This window comes from Euleptes europaea, chromosome 14 (assembly GCF_029931775.1).
Source record: "Euleptes europaea isolate rEulEur1 chromosome 14, rEulEur1.hap1, whole genome shotgun sequence".
Lineage (NCBI taxonomy): Eukaryota > Metazoa > Chordata > Lepidosauria > Squamata > Sphaerodactylidae > Euleptes > Euleptes europaea.
This window is the reverse complement of record NC_079325.1, coordinates 27,814,552-27,831,439: the sequence shown is the minus strand read 5'-3', so window position 1 is coordinate 27,831,439 and position 16,888 is coordinate 27,814,552. Positions and strand designations below refer to the sequence as shown.

The 16,888-nt window shown below is 52.5% G+C and overlaps 1 protein-coding gene across 1 annotated transcript in view; it reads right to left on the bottom strand.

Moving 5' to 3' along the window:
• TACC1 (transforming acidic coiled-coil containing protein 1) overlaps positions 1–9,925 on the bottom strand; it is a 59,228-nt gene extending 49,303 nt beyond the window's left edge. The window contains exons 1-2 of the mRNA XM_056860253.1: positions 9,759–9,925; positions 5,665–5,780 (exon numbers count right to left, since the gene is read on the bottom strand). Of these exons, the coding sequence (XP_056716231.1) occupies positions 5,665–5,780; positions 9,759–9,925 (283 nt within the window). The remainder of the gene's footprint in view (positions 1–5,664; positions 5,781–9,758) is intronic.
• Positions 9,926–16,888: the final 6,963 nt, after the last annotated feature.

Sequence of the window (16,888 nt, the reverse complement as noted above, 5' to 3'; positions counted from 1 at the left end):
CATGGGTCAGGAATGACCCGGTGCTTGAACAGGGGACCTTTACCCCCCCTTTTTTACAAGGCTTGTCCTGTACACAGACTGACAGCTGCCAAATGAAGCAGTGGATGCCCCTGCTTGGATATTATCTCTGCCATCAAAAGGGGCTGGAGCAAGAGGCATCTCTTCCTTCCCATTTGGCAACAACAACAAAAATGCTAAACCCAGCCTTACCAAAGGAACAGAGTGAGAAGAAGCAGTTTCTCCAATGGACTGCATCAACCAATACATTGGTTACAAAGATGTCACAGCACCAAAATGCCCCACTGGAAGCAAGAAGCAGTTGCACGGGTGAGTTTCGGCTATGAGTCAGATCCTTGCTGGCAGGAAGTGTCATTTCCTCTTTTATAAAAACAATTCTAGTGTCTTAAAAGGCAAAGAGAGGAAAAGGTTGGGGGTGGGGGACGGAATGCTATGAAACACAGATAAGTGACATACAGGCTGCTGGAATTTCCCACTAAAGCTGAAAGCAGCTGCTGAAACTGAGGACCCCCGATATTTGCTGGAGCTCACCAGCAGTTCTGCTAGGCACAAAAATGTCTCAAGATCTGTTACATCACATGAATAACCATCAAGCAGTTGCAACGTTTGCAGACACGTCAGCCTCTCCTCTTGATGCAGCTAAAACACCAACGATGGCGGCCCTTTCTCTGCATTTTCCCTCATCCTAATCAGGGCTGTGCATGTCTATTTTACACTTGGGAGCTCATTCATGGAACTCCCAGCATCGTGTCTGATTTGGCCCTTCTCAATGCTGGGCCATCTCTTTTCCAAGGAACTGGCTGTAATCTTCTCTTGGAGGGCCTCCCTCCAATAAGACACCCATGCTGGAAAACTGCATCACTCTGAACAAGCGACATAAAGTTGAATGAGAACAACTATGGGGTTAAACTGCTATGACTTACAACTTAGAGCAACTTCCACTTCCCTGTATGGTGCCTTGCACGCTACTGTGTTTTTCCTTATATAGCTCAGCTAACCCGATGCTGCTGCTTCCCTACCCCACCCAAGCCCCAACCCACAGACTGCTCTGAACAGGCTGTTTCAAGAAGCCTGCCTGGGGTTTAGCAGAGAACTTTCCATTCTCCAGCCTCTACCAGCCATGTTCCAAATGGGCTTTCTTGCATTTCTTATCTGAACTCAGGAAATGCTCTATGGCTTAGAAAGGAAAAGCACAACTCCAAATAGATTGCCTCGTTCATAGGAGCTGGTGGAGGGCACTGGCTAAGAGAATGAGTTGTGATCCAGGAAGGTCATCAGTTCAAATCTCATAAGTGACATGAATTCACTGGGTGGCCTTCATCTCAGCTCCTCCTCTGGAATAACAACATCAGCCATCCTTACAAGTGATCCTATAAGGACCATGTATCTGAAGAGCTACGAATGCTGAAAGCACAATGTAAATGCTAAATGTGAGTATTATATTCTGCTTACCAAGGTTTGCCTATAGGAGAGGCAGCAGACTACTGGCGCCATTAAAGGCAAAGGAGTTTAATATGGCATAGCTCTGACCCCTAGAACATGTGGGATCTCCTGTGAAAGCCAGCTGGAAATTAACCATAATGCTCTAGCACAGTGGTTCTCAACCTTCCTAATGCCGCGACCCTTTAATACAGTTCCTCATGTTGTGGTGACCCCCAACCATAAAATTATTTTCGTTGCTACTTCATACCTGTAATTTTGCTACTGTTATGAATCGTAATGTAAATATCTGATAAGCAGGATGTATTTTCATTGTTACAAATTGAACATAATTAAAGCATTGTGATTAATCACAAAAACAATTTGGGTATCACTAGCACCATATTGTCCCAAAGCCCAGTTCTGACAATGTTTCAGAGTGGGCTAGAGATCACACTACTATGAAAATGCATCATATAGTCATTCAAAATACCCACCAAAAATGGTTGGAGAGACAGGATATTAGACATATCTAATCCATCCTTCCATAATATCCAAGTATCAACTGATAACTGCTTTCACCAGTTTCATTCTCATATCTGTGAAGCTGCCTTGCCAGCTCCATTCTGGGAAATACCTGGAAATTTTGGAGGTGCAGCCTGGGGAGGGTGGGTTTGGGGAGAGGAGAGACCTCAGCAGGGTATAATGCCAAGGAGTTCACCCTCCAAAACAGCCATTTTCGCCAGGGGAATGGATCCTGATCGCCTGGAGGTCAGCTGTAACAGCAGGAGATCTCCAGGTACCACCTGTAAACTGGCAACCTTACAGTGTGAACCCAAGCCTTGCATCTTCCATCTCAATCCTTTACTCACACAAGCATTTTTTTGCAGAATTAAAGTGCTTGCTTTCTACTGTATGAATCTGCCTAACACATAAGGAGGAACTAAAAAAAAAATTGCCTCCTGAATGTAAGAAATGGCATTTCCTACTCCTAGAAAAGTGTCCTTAGGACTGCATTGAAAAACAAAACACCCAACAGACGATTCAGAAAAATTGAAATAATTTTCTACAATGGTGGAGATTTTTTTGCCTACTCGTCTCAAGGGGGCCTTCCTTGACAAAATACTTTCAGGGACCACCAGCTCCTACTCCCTTTGCTCTGAAAAGAAGGTGGGATGTGCAAGTGTTCCCGGGTGCGCATGCATTCTCTCTCCTCACAACTCCTTGCCCCTGTACCAGCACACCTGGCCTCCACCATCCTTCCCTGGTCTTAAGCTGGCAAGAAACTTTCCACCCCTCACTACAGGAAGCGGCCATGGGAGCAGCCTGCAAGCCAATCTCGGAAGCCTCCAGCAGCCCACCAACACTTACTCCCCAGACCTGTGGACAGGGCCGGTGTCAGTCATTTTTGAACCCTAGGCAAGGCTAGGAAGACCCAACAAGAGATGGATTGACTCAATAAAGGAAGCCACAGCCTTCAGCTTGCAAGATCTGAGCAAGGCTGTCAAAGATAGGACATTTTGGAGGACTTTCATTCATAGGGTCGCCATGAGTCGGAAGCGACTTGACAGTACTTAACACACACACAGGCAAGGCTAACTACTTATGTGGTTCCCATTGCAAACCAATTTTCAAAAACAGATGTCTTGAAGAAAAACCTAAAGCACAAAACTTTTTATATGACATTGTAATTAATTATGGTCCATAGCACTGTAGTGGCACGTGTCTTAAAATTAAAAAACAAAAACAAATTGTCAGTTGCATTTTCCCCCCAAGAAACTAATCTGTTTAAAACTGTGCCCCTCAGGCCAGGTCTGCACCCTTCTGAGGTCTGCGCCCTAGGCAGCCACCTAGTTCGCCTTAATGGTAGCACCGGCCCTGCCTGTGGAGAGGGAGGGGTCAGAAGTGGCTGCCGAGTTGTGAAAAGTCACCCCGGCTCCTCTCTCTCCAGTCTGGCAGGGGAGGCACCGGCCTGCCTGCCCGCTGCCCCCAGGCCCCGGCACCTCCCTCCCCCTTTGCCTTGAGGTAATTGTTCTCCGAGCGCAGCTCCTCGATCTCCCTGCGCAGCTCCTCCTCCTCGTCGGCCAGCTGCCTGGCGCAGGGGGGTTCCGGCGGGCTTCTGCTGCCCAGCCTCACGCCGCTTTTGGCGGGCGCTTTCTCCGGGGCTCTCCCCGAGGCCGCCTCGACGCCCAGCGGCAGCAGCGGCTGCTCCCCCCAGGTCCCCGGGAGAGCCGGCGAGGCAGGCGCCGCCACCGCGGCCCCTCTGCTCGGCGCGTCCTAGGAGGGCAGGGCGTGCTGGGGGCCGCCCCCCAGCCCCGACGGCTCCCGGTCCCGGTCCCTGGAGCCAGTGCCGGACTCAGCGTTGCTGCTGGCGGCCTGGCCAGCCGCTGCTTGTTGGAGAGCGGCTCCGAGGGGCAGTCGGAGAGGTCGGAGCTGCTGTCGGTGTGGCTGATGCGGGCGGGGGCCAGTGAGCCCGGCGGGGCCAAGGGGGGGGCATCGCTTCCCCTTCCGGCCTTTGCCCAGGGGGTGGCCCGCCTCGCTGCCCGCCGGTCTCCCGCCGTCCACCCTGCTGCCCACCTGCTCCTGGGTGCGGGCTGCCTTCTTGCTGGAGAGGGTGCTTTTGGCGCTGCCCACCTTGCCCGGTGAGCCGGCGGCCAGCCCAGTCCCCGCTGCCGCCTTGGCGCCCTGGCCACCGCTGCGCCGGGAGAGGCGGCTCTGAGAGGCCAGGAGTCCCGGCAAGGGCGGGCGGGCTGCCCCCGGCTGGGGCTGGGGCTTGCCGATGGTCTTAGGCGACCCCTGTGAAAGGGTCGTTCCACTCCCAAAGGGGTCGCGACCCACAGGTTGAGAACCGCTGCTCTAGCACAATGCTGTATATTCAACTTGAATAACATCTGCAATGAAAATACCAAACACTGGCAAGGAGATGGTAGGCAATAGACAGATAAGAGGAGTGACTAAAAGGCTGGAGGCCGTAAAGATGGAATCAGTACCCATGCATCAACAGTGGGAACTTTCCATAGACACTGGCTATACATTTTGAAAAATGCATCTTCCTTGTCATGAGGTCTAGAAACATAATCCTTTCAATTAAAAAACAACAAAACAGAAAGGCACACAGAGCAGAAATGCATTCTGTGCATGCCAACATATTCTGGTTACAACAACAGCTGTTTGTACCTATACAGGTACACACCATGTACCTAAATGCACAAAGATTATACCTGTAACCAAAAGAAATGAAAAGCCTAGATGGTTGACTAATGAAACACTTCAAATTACTAAAGATAGACGAGAAGCAAAAGTAAAAGGTGACAGAAACAGAAATGTCTAAATGTAGCGTTCTAGCCACTCGCATACAGAGACAAAGAGATTATAATAGCCAATGTAAAGAAATAGAAAAGAACAACAAAAAAGGAAGAACAAGGAATCTGTTCCACAAGATCCAAGAAATCCAAGGGAAATTTAAAGCACAGTTAAACATGCTGAAAGATCAACATGGAAATACTTTAACTGAACAAGACAAAATAAAGAAAAGATGGGAACAATACATCCAGTGGAGGCAAAGCAGAGCAAGGGAAGAAGGTCAAGCACGCATGGCAGTGCATAAAGGGAGAAAACTGTGGTGGGGGGAGAGGGATTCCCTCTTCCCCACAAGTCCTTGCCGATTTCCGAACTTGTGGATGTATGCATGTATAATAAAAATTACCATGTCTGTACTTGTTTAACATAAATTCTATTTCTGCTAAATGCTGGAGAACTCAGTCCTATACATAAAGGGACATGAAACTTAAAGTCCAAGAGCTTAATACACACTGCTGTATGCTGCAGTCTTAACAACTAGAAACCTGCTTGTTTTTTAAAATGAAAGCTAAGGAAGCTTGACACTATTTTCTGTGCCTTTGCAGTATAACCAAGGAAACCACACAGCTCTAGCCAAAGTTTTTTCTGTCCTCCCAAAATGGGTAGCAGCCACAATTCAGCCAGCTGGGAACACACTCCTCTGTTGTGCACGGCCTGGGAATAAATGGACCAACAGCCGGCATCAGGATAAAGAAGCTTGTAAAGCATCATGCTAAAGACATCCCTGTATCCCTTTAGAGAGGTTACTGACCACTCACCAAGGTCCAAGGATATGCAACCTGATCAGGCTCTGCATCAAGGTCCTAGAAACCATCCATCCAGCTTCATTGCAAATGGGGTGAAATTAATAGCTCAACACCTCTTTACCTTGGGGCTCAACTTCAGGCCGGTACAGTTGCAAGGACTCGTCTGGGAGCTCCTTCCATGGTGAGCGTATCGGGGTCTCCGCCTCGGGGGTATCGAAATTGCCTTCCGAATCCGAACTGCCAAGGAGGAGGAGGAGAGAAGGACGAATTAACCACTTCCAAATCAGCCACGAATACAATCTTGGGTAGGGGTTTACCAACCTTCCAGAATTCTGCTGAGCAATCAGGATATCTCAGAAGAATGGCCTTGCTGGATCAGACCAAAGGTCCCTCTAGCTCTATTTCCACCACTGCTCAGGCAAATGCCCCAGGAAGCTCACAACCAGGATAGGAAGGTGATGTCCATCCCCTGCTGTTTATCCCCAACATCTGGCACTCAGAAGTTCACAGCAGGTGGACATGAAGGTTCTACAGCACTATCACAGCCGAGAGCCTTTTGACAGACCCTTCCCACCGTGATTCATTCAGCCCTGAAAACATGTCAAATAGACAGTGCTTCTAAGCATGCGCCAAATGCCTTTCCTTCAATGAGAAGGAGAGGCCACAATGACACCTAGGGTTCGGGATATCAACGTCCAGAACAGGGAACGGGTGACCCAGCAGCAACTACCGCCATTGTATGCACTGGACTTCGCTAAGCTAAAGTGGGGGGAAGCAGTTTCCCCGACACCTTCCCTGCCCCTGTGGTGTTGATCTGGCTGCATAAAGCACCATTTATTTGCTGCTGTAATTTAATAGGTTTCATGCTGTTCCCTGCCTCCCCGTGCTAGATGGCAATTCCACCCAGAGGGGACAGCTGAGGGCACAGCTTTTCTCAAGGGCATGCATCCCCCACTAGCGAACAGGAAAAGACACAGAAATGAAAAGGTTATGTTTCGGCTGGGCCTGTATTTTTTGCTGCATGCCTGGCTGCTGCATTTTGAGAAACTCTGGATGTGTGAAGAAGAGGGAACAAAAGGTTAATGCCTTGGAGAATCCCCCTCTTCCACAAAAAATGCATAAAAGACACAGCATGAAGGTCGCCTTCTCTCTGCCAAACGCACACACTGTTCAGGTCCTCCCACTGCTGTGTTTATGCCCAAAGAAATCTGCCTTCCTGTTTAACCCTCCACTCAGCAGTGGTCTGTCAATGCAGCCTATCGCTGGGTAGCAAGCCCCCCCCCCAGCTGGTACAGGGCTATCCCCTGTGGGGGAGGTAGAGCAATAGTGAAAGGCAGAGGCTGTGGCAGCTGGCACAGAGGTGGCACAGCGGTTGGCACAGACTGGGAAGAACACCCTGGACTCAGCGGGAGGTCATGTCCCAGGTGAGGAAGAAGTCAGAACTGCAAATGGAGAAGTCACATGAAGCTGCCTTATACTGAATAACACCCTCAGTCCATCAAAGTCAGTATTGTCTACTCAGCGGCTCTCCAGGGTCTCCAGGCAGGGGTCTTTCACATCACCTACTTGCCTAGTCCCTTTAACTGGAGATGCTGGGGATTGAACCTGGGGCCTTCTGCATGCCAAGCAGGTGCTCCGCTACTGAGCCACGGCCCCTCCCAGAACTGCAAACTCCCAAAATGGAGTTCCTGTAAACTCATCACTAGAATGACTTCGTTACATCTTCATGGGTTATGTGTCAGATTGGGTACCTTAGGATTTCCCACAGCAACTGTTGAAGAGATGGATGGTAGAAAGCCAGCACATGTGCACCGTCTGGTGGTTTGGAGCGGTGGACTCTGATCTGTAGAACCAAGTTTGATTCCCCACTCCTCCACATGAGCAGCGGAGGCTAATCTGGTGAACTGGATTTGTTTCCCCACTCCTACCCACAAAGCCAGCTTGGGCTAGTCACAGCTCTGTTAGAGCTCTCTCAGCCCCACCTACCTCACAGAGTGTCTGTTGTGGGGAGGGGAAGGTGATCGTAAGCTGGTTTGAGTCTCCCTTAAGTGGTAGAGAAAGTCGGCATAGAAAAACCAACTCGTCTTCTTCTTCAAAGCAGCTATCATAAATCTTCACTGCTGTTCTCCGTGACTCACCTCCACACACAGTTGCTCCTCAAAGGCACCACAGACTAGGTGGCATATGCCCTCAAAAGGCCAGCTCCTGCCCGACAGCTGCCAGTGCCCAACACATGGGGTGGGTGCACATCTCCAAGCACTCAGGCACATGCAACGAGGAACTGAACTGGCCATGGGTCCCCAGCGCATGGACACACCTTTTTTGAGGATGTGCTTTACCCTCTCGCATCATACTTCACATTGCAGCAAAACACGAGTAGCCACATGTGTAAAGGGGCTTTCTGTTGAGCAGCTTGCAAAGGCCTGTTTGTTTCACCTGGGCTCAAGCATGGAAAAAGGAAAGCCACGATGAATAAATGATTTTTGAAGCATGTGCAGAGCGCATCTCTCACACCACCCGACCAACCTTCACAGATATCTGGGACAGAGAAGGAAGGGCTTCACAACCCAAAGGCACATCATCTCAGCAGGATTACACCGTGACCTTCTCATTTTGCCAACCACATAGTTGTTCTGACTGTTTAAAGGCAGGGCTGTATTTTAACCAGGCTTTCCTCCAGATTTTTGCTTCTTGGAGCAAGTGGCAAAGAGCAATGAGCATGTGCAGATTGCCACTGACTACCAAAACCAGATTACAATCCCTGAACTGGCATTAGATAGGAGAAATTCCACATAAATGGGTGAAGTGGCTTTCAGACAATATTGGTTCTAGGAATTCCACAGTCTCCAAAATGTGGGTTGTTTTGTAAACCAGGAAGCCCCATCCCTTTAATCTTCCTGAGGTGTAGTCCCTCAAAATATCTGCAGGATACATTTCTCTTATCACAGAGTACCTACAGCTGGTCCTGCTTTGCATTATCCCAGTGGTGAGATAAATGCATTTTGCATATGCTCACAGGCATTGCACCACTAATACTTCCCACTCCTCCAGAGCTGCATGCAAGTATTCTCATCTCACTCAAAGGTTTAAACCCTGGCTCAACATGATTCACTAACAAATAAAGAGCTACGTCACACGTTATATAGTCAAAATGTGATCCTGGCAGATGTACATCACAGGGGCGCATTCATAAGGGAGCTCTGATTGGGTACACATCCAATTTCAAAGGCTAGTTCACACATACACATTTCCCATTTTCTCAGTGCAACATGAAGCAATGACTTCCATTAATTAATTGGCTATTATACATGCAGAACCAAAGAGAACCACGACTGGGCATCAAATGTAATGTTTGCAGCGGAGTCAATTCACATATTCAGCTGCCCTTCCTCAAGGCCTGGTTAACACATGCCTATACTGGAACTGTCTACATTTGACTAACCACAGCTGTACCCTCAAACTGAATCCACTGAAAGTGTTTGGAGCTCAGGCGAGCTGAAGTACTCCGGCTTGACCTGCGATGGCAGAGGACACATGCACAGAAGAACATAAGAAAAAGCCCTGCTGGATCAGACCCAGGCCCATCAAGTCCAGCAGTCTGTTCGCACAGCGGCCAACCGGGTGCCTCTAGGAAGCCCCCAAACAAGACGACTGCAGCAGCACCATCCTGCCTGTGTTCCTTTACAGCACCTAAGATAACAGGCATGCTCCTCTGATCCTGGAGAGAATAGGTATGCATCATGACTGAGTGTGTGTGAAGTGCCATCAAGCCCTTTTTGGGGTTTTCATGGCAAGAGACGACCAGAGGTGGTTTGCCAGTGCCTTCCTCCGCACAGCAACCCTGGACTTCCTTGGTGGCCTCCCCTCCAAATCCTAACCAGGGCTGACCCTGCTTCGCTTCCGAGATGTGACGAGATCAGGCTAGCCTGGGCCGTCCAGGGCAGGGCTGCATCATGCCTAGCAGCCACGAAGACCCCTCTCCTCCATCAACCCGTCCACTCCCTCCTTAAAGCCTTCCGCGCCGGTGGCCATCCCCACATCCTGGGGCAGGGAGTTCCGCCACTGACCCGCGCGCCGTTTAGCCAGGCGCGTGTGAACCCGGCGTCCCCCAAGCGCGCCCGCGAGCCAACCCGGGCCCCAGGCCGGCCGGCCGACGAGCGGCGCCGGGAGCCGGGTCCGCCCCGGCGGGGCGCGCGCAGCGGCCGCGGGACTTGCCTGGGGCTGAGCGAGCGGGTCTCGCCCTGCGCGTCCTCCTCCGGCGCCGGCCCGTCTCCCGCGGCCGGGGCGTGGGGCTCGGGGCCCCCTCCGCCCCGCACGGCGGACCACGTCCACTTGGCCCACTGCACGGGGGACAGGAGCTGCCACGACGAGCTGAACGCCATCGGGCCGCCGCCTTCCCGCTGCAGAGATGGGGAGAGGAGAGGAGAGGAGAGGAGGGACGGCCCAAGCGCGCAGGATCGCGGGCCCGCAGCCGGCGCGGATGTGGTTCGCGGCCAGCCGTCGGCGCTTCCCTTTCCCCGCCTCGCAGCCGCTTCCCCCCCTCCGCCCCAGCGCCCGGCGGGCGGGCGGCGCGCTGGAGGCTCCGGGGGGCCGCTTGGCGCAGCGCGCCCTGCTGCCACCAAGCCCTCCTCCTCCTCCTCCTCCTCCTCTCCTCCTCCTCCGGGGTCCCTTGGGCCCTGCTCGCCCGACCGGGCGGGGGAAGGGGCTGCAGGCGGCGGGACCCCTCCCCAAACGCTCATCCCACGCTCCTACTGGCGGCGGCGGCTGCCCTCGCCGGGCGCGGCGGGGCTGGGGAGGCCGGTGCGCGGGCTTGCAGCGTCAGCTGGGGGCTCGGGGGTGGGGGAAGCCACAGCATGAGCTTCCCGAAACGCCGCCGCCCTCTCCCCCATCCCCAGCCTTAGGACTGCGCTGCAGGGAGGGGGCAGGGCAAGCCCGGCAGGCATCGAGAGAGAGGGGGGAGCCGCAACGAGGCCCCCTGCTGCAAGCTCTCGGGAGCCTTTCAGACGTTTCTTGGAAAACAGTGGTCCCCCCAGCCCGGAAAAAAGCAATGCACGGGTGAATTCAGCATGCAAGGAGGTTGCGAACCGATCTACAGGGCATCGGGGAGCTGGCGGGGGCTACAGGACCCGGATCAGGCGGAGGGTTGCCAGCGTCCAGGTACTGGAAGAAGAAAATACCTGTTCTGGAAAATACCTATGCCTTTGTTAAGGCCACAGAAATGATTCTTGAATTTGTGTTGTTCGTGTTTTGTTGTTAAAAGAAATCTGTATGTATACATTTTTTTGTTATTTCAGACCCAGTGAGGTTTCTGCGTGGCTTTCAACACAGTGTTTATGAATATGTTGCGTTTTGGATTTTCCAAAAATAGAATTATTGTATTCTATAATATTGTTTTCTTTTCCAGTTGGTATATTTCACATTATATTATCTTTGAAGCCACGTGCTGCCATTTATTATAACTTCCAGGTACTAGCTGAAGATTACCTAGGATTACAACTGATCTCCAGTTGATATAGATCAGTTCATCTGGAGGAAATGGATGCTTTGGAAGGTGGATTATATGGCATTATACCCTGTTGTAGTCCCTCCCCTTCCAAAACTCTGCCTTCCTCAGGCCCCGCCCCAAAAATCAATGCAGAGCTGGCAACCCTAATCAGGTAGTGAATGCAGATTCACCCCTACACAACATTTTACACTGGAGAAACCCTCTCAGTCAACTCGTATATGGTACAGATGCCCTGCGAGCTGCACATTCCAGTCTAAACCCATTGAAATCAGTTAACTTAGACTGGTGTAACTCTGCATACGACTGCACTGTCAGAGACGCTGGCCAGTCCCATGTGGCCTCACTTTTGCCCTGTGTAAACTGAGAATGTGCCATAGGACACACCTAAGACTCTACTGCACACTGCAGGACAGTACTGGTCACACTGGACTCCTTTCTGAGAAGGTTATCAGTCAGCATTGTCCCCCTCTCTGAGCAGTAGCCTTCAACCTTTTCAGACAAACCCATCTTTAAGCTCAGTCCACTGCTTGTGACCCACTTTTAACAATTTCTCTGCTTCTCCCCCCCACACACACACACTTTCTCCTTATCCCCTTCCTTGCCCTCCATCTTTCGGTTCTGCCTTCTCTTTCCCATTTCTTTGAACATTTGGGTTTTGTTTTTTAAAAAAGGGACATGTTGACCCTATTTGGGGTCCCAAATCACCAACTGGACCACAATCTCTGAGGAACGTAAGAACAGCCATGATGGATCAGACCAAGGCCCTGACGTGGAAGCAAGTGGTTTAGGAGTTCCTCCAGGACATAACCACCAGCAGTCTTGCTTTATAAGAAACAGTGTCTTTTATTTACAATGCACAGGTAAAACATACCATCACGTACACTTCTCCACTACTACTTCCAGGCTGTAATTGATTTGTATTTGAGTGAGTTACAGAAGCACAGTTACACAGCCTTATATGCACTTACTGCACCTGATCTGCATTAAGGTCACCTGTGGACCTTCCCAAGCATTATGTGAGGGTCTCTGTCTATGTGTCTCTGCTTCCCATCACCTGCTTTGTTATCAGTGAACTCGTAAAAGCAGTTCACACCTTCTGGTCTCAGGCGCCAGGCCTGATTGCCCCTAGTATCTTCCCCCCCGCTGTTCTTCCTGTCAGTACTCCCTCAGGCCGATGCGGCCTTGGAAGTGTGATAGCTTCACCAGACTTCCTGGGACTCGTCTGATGTTTTGTATTATGCCAAGCTTGTAACTTCCCATAACAATAAGTGTGAACCCCAGTGCCCCAGTGCTCTGGAGTCAATATATTCTGTAAACCCGAATAGCCCCTCACTTGCAACTTTCTACCTGTGCCTGTCTCATCTCCTGATGTCTTCAATAAATCCTTTGTTTCTTTATCAACGTCTGAACATTTGATTTGGAGAAGTAAACTCAGAGAGAGGGGATCTCTCACATTAAGTTGCAAGTCCTTGCCTCTCGGACTGCTGCTGTACCTTTTGGGACAGAATGCAAGGCGACGAGGAAAACACCCCTACTACCCCTGACGCACCGACCGAACCGGTGGTGCCGGAGAAACCGGACCCAAAGGAGGAGGGTGCCAAGCCAAAGAAGCCTAGGGATCCCATCCCCGACCAAGGCCGGGACGGACGTCCCCGAGGACTTTTTAACAATTGGCTGGACTCCCCCAAGGGTTGGTCTCTCTCCCGAACCGCGGCGAAGGATCGCCGGTTGGCCTTCCCCAGCACGGGACTCGAAGGGGACCCGGCACGCAAGGAGGCCCTGATGGAAGAAGAACGCAAGCAGTGGCAGGAGGATCGCCAAGCTATGCAGGAGCAGATGGAGACCATGCAGCGTGTGATGGGTGAGATGGCAGCGGCCATGGACGCGCTGAAAGTGCAACCGCCCGCCGGCAATCTCCCGGACGGAGCACCGGCAGCCCCTCCCGCGCCTCCTAGCCTCCCGTCCCGTCGGGACCTGAAAGTCACGTATGACGGTTCAGGTGACCAGTTGACCTTTTTCATGGTCCAAGTGGACATTTTTATGCGAGAACAAGGCCGAACCTTCACTTCCGAGGAGTCCCGGGTGCAGTACGTGGCTTCCTTACTGCAAGGGGAGGCGGCCGCCTGGATGGTGTTGCAGTATGAACTCCGCTCGCCGGTGCTGCGAACCCTGGACGAGTTTATGGTAGCACTCCGAAACCGCTTTGAGGACCCGACTCTGGGAGAGCGGGCTAAAGCCTCCCTGATGCAACTGCGCCAAGGGACCAAGTCGGTGGCGCAGTATGCAAGTGAGTTCCAGTCACTGGCCAGCCGAATCCTGGACTGGAGTGAGGCCACTTTGGTACAGTGTTTCAGGGAGGGCCTCAACCCGGACCTCCAACATTGGGCCTTTATGCAAGGGAACCCCCCGGATGTGGAAGGTTGGGTTCGCCACGCTGCCGACATCGAGAATCGCAAACAACTTTTGACCTTGTCCAAACAACGCATTGGACGAGACCCGAGACCCCGGAGCGACCGGGGCCGAGACTTCCGACTGGGGGGCAGCGGGGGTCCCTCGGCCGCTGAACGCCGCAAGCGTTTTGAGACCGGTGTCTGCCTGACCTGCGGAGGTAAGGGACACTTTGCGTCGCAATGCCCCTCTCGTTCGGGCCGTCCCAACCCCCCACGCCAAGCCCCGACTGAACCACAGAAGGCGGCTGCCGAGGACCAGCCCCGCCGCAGGAGCGGACCACCAGGCCGACGTTCCGGCGCACCCTCCGCACTCCATGCGCGCCCCCAGGACGGGGTCTCCACTTCTACTGGCCCAACGGGGTCCCGGATTACAAGTACTACTTTCGATTCGGACGGGTCCCCGACCGCCACCACACCTTCCCCCTCTTCCAGCGAGGAGGAGGAGTGGGAACAGCCGGCAAAAAACGCCGTCGGTCTGCTGTAGAGGGGGCTCCGCAGCAGACCGCCCCTGTTGTTGTGCAAGGAGCTCCACCGATGGTAAGCGCCCAAGAGGACAATGTATATGTGCGTGTTCACCTTTCCCTACCAAAAGGGGGTCCCAGTTTAGAATTCCCCGCTTTGGTTGACTCGGGGTGTGCCCGCACCATGATTAGTGAGGACACTGCCAAGAAACTGGGAGTCCGGCGCAAGCGGCTTCCGGGACCCCTCCGCTTTTCCCAAATGGACGGGAGTGATTTTAAACGGGGCCCGGTGACCCACAGAACTGCAGCCGTGATTATGTCCGTGGGGGAACATTGGGAACGCTTGTATTTTACCATCGCCCCTATAGTAACCCCTGTGGTGTTAGGGATGAACTGGCTACGGGGACACAACCCGTCCATCGACTGGGTTGAACGGGTGCTCTCGTTTCCCGAAAACCCCTGTAGATTACATGACAAGGAACGGGTTGTCCGGTCTCCAGCCGCCACTGTGGTAGGGTCCCCCCCCCCCAGCCACCGTTCCTCCTCAACTACCCACTGAATACTCGCAGTTTGCGGACGTCTTTGATGTTAGGGAATGTGACGAACTACCCCCCCACAGAGAGACGGACTGCGCCATCGAAATTGTGGGGGAAGGCAAACTGTCTAAAGGGAAGGTCTACCCCATGAGCCCTAGTGAAAAGGCGGTGTTACGGGACTATCTGGATGCCAACTTGGCGAGGGGTTTTATACGTCCTTCCAAGGCTCCTTATTCGGCCCCAGCCTTCTTTGTGAAGAAAAAGACGGGAGATCTAAGACTGTGCATTGACTTTCGTAGGCTAAACGCCGTCACCCGGTCTAACGCTTACCCTCTCCCTCTTATTCCCGACCTTCTAGCACAATTAAAGGAGGGCCGAATCTTCACCAAACTGGACTTAGTGGAAGCATACCACCGCATTCGCATTAAAGAAGGAGACGAACCCAAAACAGCCTTTTCCAGCTGTTTTGGAATGTTTGAATACCTAGTCATGCCTTTCGGACTTTCGGGGGCTCCCAGTGTGTTTATGCAATTAATTAATGAGGTTTTGCATGATTTGCTGTTTCGGGGGGTGGTGGTATTTCTCGATGACATCCTTATTTACTCTGAAACCATGGAAGAACATGTGCGCCTAGTGCGAGAAGTGCTCCAGCGGCTGCGGGAGCACAAACTATATGCTAAGGTGTCCAAATGTGAGTTCCACCAACCTTCCATTACATTTCTTGGGTACGTGATTTCCCACCAAGGGTTAGAAATGGACCCCGCAAAGGTCCAGGCGGTGCGGGATTGGGAACCCCCCACTACCCGCCGCCAGCTTCAGCAGTTTTTGGGATTCGCTAACTTTTACCGCAACTTCATTCCCAACTTTGCCCAAGTTGCGCTTCCCCTCACTGCCCTGTTGCGTACCAAGGACAAGGGGGCTAGCGCCGCGCTTCCCTCAGCCCGTTTGCAATGGTCCCCCCAGTGCCAGCAAGCTTTTGAACGTTTAAAGCTGCTTTTTTCATCCGAACCCGTTTTGGCTCACCCGGATTGCACCAAGCCTTTTGTGGTGCAGGTGGATGCCTCGGATGTGGCCATGGGCGGGGCCCTATTGCAGAGGGATGAAGGGGGGCGGTTGAGACCATGCGCCTACTTCTCCAAGAAGTTTTCCCAGTCCGAAATCAACTGGGCTATTTGGGAGAAGGAGGCGGCGGCGGTCAAACATGCCCTCACCATATGGAGGCACTTTTTAGAAGGTGCCGAGCTGCCCTAGCCGACGCTTTGTCACGACTTCCCCAGTAGTGGGCAACGATTTCGATCGCCCAGTCGACTCCCTGTTCACTCCCGAGCAGCGAGGGGAGGTTCCTAGCTTAGCTGTCACTACCCGGTCCCAAGCCCAACAACCTGACACCCCCCCTACGCTCAAAGGTATCCCGGAAGCCTTTCAGCAGCGGCTCCGGGACGCCTCCTTACAGGAGGAGGAGCACCATCTCCTCCCCACGGGCTTGGAACAAACCAACACCTGGTGGGTGCAAGGGGGAAAACTATATGTCCCATCCTCCCTTCGTAAAGAGGTATTGGGGCTTGTACATGGTGCCAGGTTGGCGGGTCATTTTGGTTTCATAAAAACTCTTCACCTGGTACGGAGGCAGTTTTGGTGGCCCGGTATGAGGTCCGATGTAGAACTGTACGTGCGCAGCTGCCCCACTTGCGCCACAGCTAAAAGACGGATGGGAAAACCCCCAGGGCTTCTCAAACCGCTTGAGAACCCCTCCCGTCCCTGGGAAGTCATCGCCATGGATTTTATCACCGACCTACCTCCAAGTCGGGGAAAGACGGTTCTCTGGGTAATCACGGACCTCTTTTCCAAACAGGTCCATTTCGTTCCATGTGCAGGTCTTCCTTCAGCCCAGGGCTTGGCTAAACTGTTCGTCACACACGTCCTCAGGCTACACTCGATCCCGAGGAAGGTCCTCTCCGACCGGGGGGTCCAATTTGTTGCCAAATTTTGGCGAGCCTTCCTAAAGCTAATGGGGGTGGAGGAACAGGGCCTTTCTTCCGCCTATCACCCCCAGACGGATGGTCAAACTGAACGTGTAAACGCGGTGGTAGAATGTTATTTGCGTTGCTATGTAAATTTCCACCAGGACGACTGGGTTGACCTGCTGCCATTTGCCGAATATGCGTACAACAATGCGCCTCATTCCTCTACCGGCTTTAGTCCCTTCCAAGTAATTTACGGGACGGAATTCGGTCCTTTCGGTTCCGCTCCCGTCACGCCAGACCTCCAGTCCACCCCTGATCTTCAGGAATGGATTCAGGTAGTCAAATCTACCTGGCCATGGCTGCTCAAGAATCTTGAGAGGGCAAAAAGCAAGTACAAGGAACAGGCAGACAAACACCGGTCTCCGGGA